The 5,083-nt window shown below is 40.5% G+C and overlaps 2 protein-coding genes across 2 annotated transcripts in view; one reads left to right on the top strand and one right to left on the bottom strand.

Annotated features, from left to right (window-relative positions):
• Positions 1-4,351, bottom strand: part of LOC101859833 (DNA repair and recombination protein RAD54-like) — a gene marked incomplete in the record, with an annotated part of 25,965 nt that extends 21,614 nt beyond the window's left edge. The window contains 2 exon segments of the mRNA XM_013090140.2: positions 1,267-1,353; positions 3,927-4,351. Coding sequence (XP_012945594.1) covers positions 1,267-1,353; positions 3,927-3,929 — 90 coding nt within the window.
• A 189-nt stretch (positions 4,352-4,540) lies between these two features.
• Positions 4,541-5,083, top strand: part of LOC101859614 (serine-rich adhesin for platelets) — a gene marked incomplete at its 3' end in the record, with an annotated part of 66,703 nt that continues 66,160 nt past the window's right edge. Inside the window, 1 exon segment of the mRNA XM_013090139.2 lies at positions 4,541-4,735. Coding sequence (XP_012945593.1) covers positions 4,661-4,735 — 75 coding nt within the window.

Below are 5,083 nucleotides of genomic sequence, written 5' to 3'. Positions count from 1 at the left end.
TGGGGGTGGGGATGGAAATGCCAAAAACTTTTACACTAAATATATTAATATATAATCATCGTCAGTGTTTCTCACTTGTTAGAAGCTGACGACCAAACGCGAGGCATCATGGTGAAATCAGGGGCTCGTCAAAATAATGAAATCAAAGAAAACAGCATTTTCCCGACGGTTCAGTAATTTTCATCAATTTTTTAATTTTTGGCTCAACGCCTTTTAAAACATTTCAAAAACACATTTAAGTGCGGATTTCACGGAAAAACGTTAATTAGAGGACCCAAAAAGGTAAATTTCAGTTACCAATGACTCTCAAACTTTTAAAATCACCAAACTTTGGCGGCCATTTTTTCGTTCATTTGACCCCTGAAACCAGTCAACCCTTACTCCCTTCAATCACAAATATCTTGACTTCTATTCAAGATAAATGTTTTTTTGTTTTTTTTTACATTGAAAGCAAGATAAATAAACCGGCTTTAAGATTATACAAACTACTCCATATGCCCTAAAATTGACGAGTGCCTGATTCCACTGCGTCGTGACACAAATGTTATTGATCCATTGGTGAGGGTGGGTGGGAGAACGCCAAAAACTTTTACAGTAACTAAATACAACCATTATCAGAGTTTCTTACATACTAAAATTATTATTTTTTTGGGGGCAAGTGTTATACAGCGCTCACAACTCCATAAGGTCATATGAGCACACGGGATATATTAAAATTTTTCAGTTGGTAGGAAATTTGGAATTTTGCCCGGAAGGCGACCGAAGCCTACTGCTCTGTCTCATGACCGTCAGTATAAGACAATTCCTTGTGCAAATGGCCATTTCCCATTTTTTCCCCTTGCCTTTTGTCCATTATAGTGACACTGTGTAGGGCATGCACCTATCTAAACTGGTCACTTTTTCCCTAAACAAAGGGCGGCCGTCTAAGACAGTTTCAACGGTATATATTCTTGGTACATAGTTGTAATTTATAACGTGTAATTCATTGTAATGCGAACACGGATCATTACAAATGTCCAGCAGTCTAAAAATTCGGCTGAAGAGTTGTACAACAATGCTCAACTAATTAATTAAAAGTTCATTAAACCCGTCCGTCGTGCGCTCATATGACCTTATAATGCAGTTGCGAGCGCCATAAAACCCCAAACTAAAACGAATAAACCCCTTCTGTTTTGACCTGTCTGTGTTATCATTTATTTCTCAATTATATACACAAGAGTATAACATCTTTTCTGACAGAATAAATCAAATGGCCTAACAAGTTACCTCTTTTTTCGGCCGCCACTCATCGTTCTCGTCAGGTTTTCTCTTCTCCACGACAACTCCCCTCTGACTGGGAGCATGACTCCGTCTCTGATAGTAATAACAACGATACAAACATGTAAATTCATAATCCCATCTCAAAGGGCAAGATGAAAAAACAACAACAAAGGACATAATGAGCTAAGAAGAAAAAATAAGCTGTGTTTCTTTTTACATTTTTTCAAGATTTTGACAATAATAATAATAGATAGCATTTACACAGCGCAAATCCCCGCTCAACAGCAAGCTCTATGAGCTTTACAATTTATACTATTACCCCAGCAGACCTGAGAGCATACTGAAACAACCTCAACTTCCTGGGAAGCATACAGTGCAAACGGCCATTTATAGACGCTAAAACCCTAACATACTGACAAGATCTTTCGTTGTCTATGGCCGGGTACCTATTCCCACCTGGGTGAAGTGAGGAAAGTGTGTGTAAAGTGCCTTTCCCAAGGACACAATGTCGGGCCCGCTGTCGAACCGCCGAACCTGCAACCTCAAGATTACGAGTACGGTAGCCTAACCACTAGGCCACCGACGCCACAAAATGGTATAGATGTTACTTATTTGTAGCTAAGTGCAGTGTAAGCAAAAGAGCAAGAGTGCATATGAACTAAGAAATAAAATCAAAAGCATAAATTTGAGTAATGAGTAGATTATATTACAAACATTGAAAAAAAAAGGACTGATTTCAGGAGTTTCAAGAATTTTTTCGAGGCTGAAGATTGGACAACTACAGCTTGGGAAAGGTCAGCTATCTTAAATCGACAACGCTTCCGGCAATACAGTAACAATCTGTCTCCTTCTTTAGTGTAGATCTCACTAGGTAAAGTCCTGTTGATTCGGAAAGAACGGGAGCCTAATTAATGGTAAAAACCTTAACAGGCACCATTCTAAACTGTAATCACAGTAATGAGCATAAATAATAAATAATATAATCTACCCTGTGTTGGAGATAGCCCCTCTCCAAACTTGTTTCCACTCTCAAATTTTTTTGCTGATGTGTTGTTATTTTAGCTTTGCATCAGCTCATCATTTTAAATATATATTGAAAGAATGATTTAGGCAGAATTTGGAGTGAGTTGCATTTGATGGATGTATGCCGTTGTGTTTTTAGTTTTTTCAATACACATACGAGACCGGGGATTATATTCCCAAATATTCTGAATAGTCTAAGATCCTTATTCCGGGAACTAGGGTTTGTCCTGTTTATCAAAGAGTACTTTCTCCTGTAACATTTCATTATTTCATGGCCACCCCCCTGCCCCTCCCCACTCTTTTCCCTTTTTATAAATTTTCCTATGGGCCTAATTTAATACATTTGTCTGAGGTGGAAACCTTCACGAAATGGAAATGGAGAGAATTTAAATTCCTTCCTTTTAGAGGATTTTAACCCATCAAAAGATTAAATTGCTTTGCCCGAACAGTCCTGAATCGAAACAAAACTCCCAACTTAGTTTGATTCCACAAGCTCTAACCAAAATATGTGTCACATTGCCAGGAGAGGAAGGGGGAATGTGGTGCTGTCTATATTTAGGGGTAGCTGTTACCCTACCCATGGGAGCCTGAGTGGTGCAAATGGTCAGGGTGGTGAGGTTGTAAAATCGCTGCTTGTCTTCAAAATGTTCAAGTGGCATGCTGACACGGAAACTTTCCCAGCTAGCCAGAGGTGTGAAATATGACCACTGCCTGCAGTCCTGATTATATTATATATATGGCCAGCAGAGAGAAAAGTTCACTGAATTGCTGTTACACGCAGGGGAAGGACTTCCGTCACGAGCGACCACCCCAACAAACACAATAAAAAAGAGACCTAGATCTATCGGCGCTTTTTCGGTAGTTCCCACCCCGCATTTGTTATTCGCCGGTTTTGGCCCCAAGAGTAAGGGGTTTTCAGGGGGGCTTGCCCCCCTGACCTAATAAAAACAAGGTGGGGGGTTTCAGGGGGGCATGCCCCCCTGAATTTTACCACAATTTAATGTTTTGCAGTTGTTAGGTTTGACATCTTAGCTTGCCGCGAATCAAACGTATATAGATCTAGATGTAGGTCAGGCTCTATCAAATAAGGGGGGTGGGAACACCGAAAAAGCGCCGATCTATCCCTAACCCTACCTTACCCAAACCCCTTCTCCACATCCTAACCCTACCCCAAACACTAACCCTCTATTTTACTCTGTTTCATAGTGGTCGCCAGTTATGGAATTCCTCCCATCACAGGGAACGGTTGGCATTTGGCTGATTCAATTTCAGTTCATTTCATTACATCGATGCAATGGGTGGGGCTAAGGGTGGAAACAAAAGGCAAAGGGTCAAGGATGTTAATCATAATCGTTTGTTATTGATTCGTAGTCAGACAGTTGTCTTAATTCCTAGCAGTAAGCACTGGTGTCTCAGGATTTGTAAGACTGAAGTATGCCATAAACAGAGCGTTAGGCCTATACAAGACGGCACCTGGAAATTGGGAAGTGTGACGTTTTGACCACCACTGTCATTACTTGCCAACCAACAACAACAGTAAGTCAGTGGACCAGTGGTGTACGGGTACTACACTGATACACTGGCAACGGCTAGAGATATAGATCTAGATCTATAAACAGGTAAAGAGTATACTAATAGCATACCATTTTCACAATGTTAAGCGGACTCTAGGAAGTTGAATTAGAACGAAGTCCCCGGCAATGCAACATTCTTCGTTAAAAAAATATTTAGAAATCGCCTTGCTTCGCAACTTTGTAAACAGCCGCCATTTTCGTGGCTTACTACTTCCGACTTCCGTTATCTGCCACTTTGCCAGGTAAATGTAAACAAAAGAACAGAAAGTAAGATCAAAATAAAGCAAGCAATTAATAGATCCTAATACTCTCACGTTTGCTGCCTACACATACAGCTACATCAATCTAAACAATAAAAAGGAAATGATATTGAACTCTTTTACTCTTCAGTTAAGTGTAAAACGGTGATCTAGGATGATACATTTCTAGTACAACCAGACCTTGAACGTGATGTTTTTGTTTTGAGTTCATCTATTGCTATGAATCTATGTAATATATAGAATTTGCATTGTGTAAAACAAAAGTTTTAAGATAAAGAGATTCAGAAAAACTGCAACTGGAAAAATGTATAAACTCTAGATAATTCAAAAGGCAAACTCCGCGTGCTCGAAAAATCAGTTTCCGGTTCATGAAAGAACCAATCGTCGGAGGAATTTCGGGCATATGACCGAGACCGAAGCGAGTTTCCGCGAGATTTCTGACGCCAAATGTGGGTCACGGAGTGAGAGTAGAAATGGTCAAGTTGTGAAAATTTATTTCAGAATTTGACCATTTCATGGCCGTGTGTGAAGATTGTTGGCACCATGGCTCAGAAGTTAAAGTTGAGTAGTCCGGTGGGAGCGGATCCGCTTGTGTTAAAATGGCCGGTGGCTACCTCGGTAAGTATATTTGTTAGATTTTTGAACCGATTGCGCCCTGCATGCTTGGTGCATTCATGACACTGTTACTTTCACAGTAGGCCTGTTTGATGTCGTGGTACTGCCGACGCCCGACTCAATAATAAGTCTGTTTTTTGTCTGCTATGTCTTTCCAAATGACACAGTTGTATATTCTTCATTCATTATGTCTGTGCAGGTATGCAACCTTTGCACTTACGCTGCTTGGGCGTGCTTCGCTCCAATTTCTTTCTTTTTTCCCCCCGTTTCCTTTGTGATGGATACCGTGCCGTCTCAGTCTGTCCCAAGGAATGATGTTTTTGATTCTGACCCGGCGTCGACAGCGTTCGC

The sequence above is a fragment of the Aplysia californica genome, unplaced genomic scaffold (genome assembly GCF_000002075.1).
Source record: "Aplysia californica isolate F4 #8 unplaced genomic scaffold, AplCal3.0 scaffold01152, whole genome shotgun sequence".
NCBI classification, from domain to species: domain Eukaryota; kingdom Metazoa; phylum Mollusca; class Gastropoda; order Aplysiida; family Aplysiidae; genus Aplysia; species Aplysia californica.
This window is presented reverse-complemented; position numbering and strand designations above follow the sequence as displayed.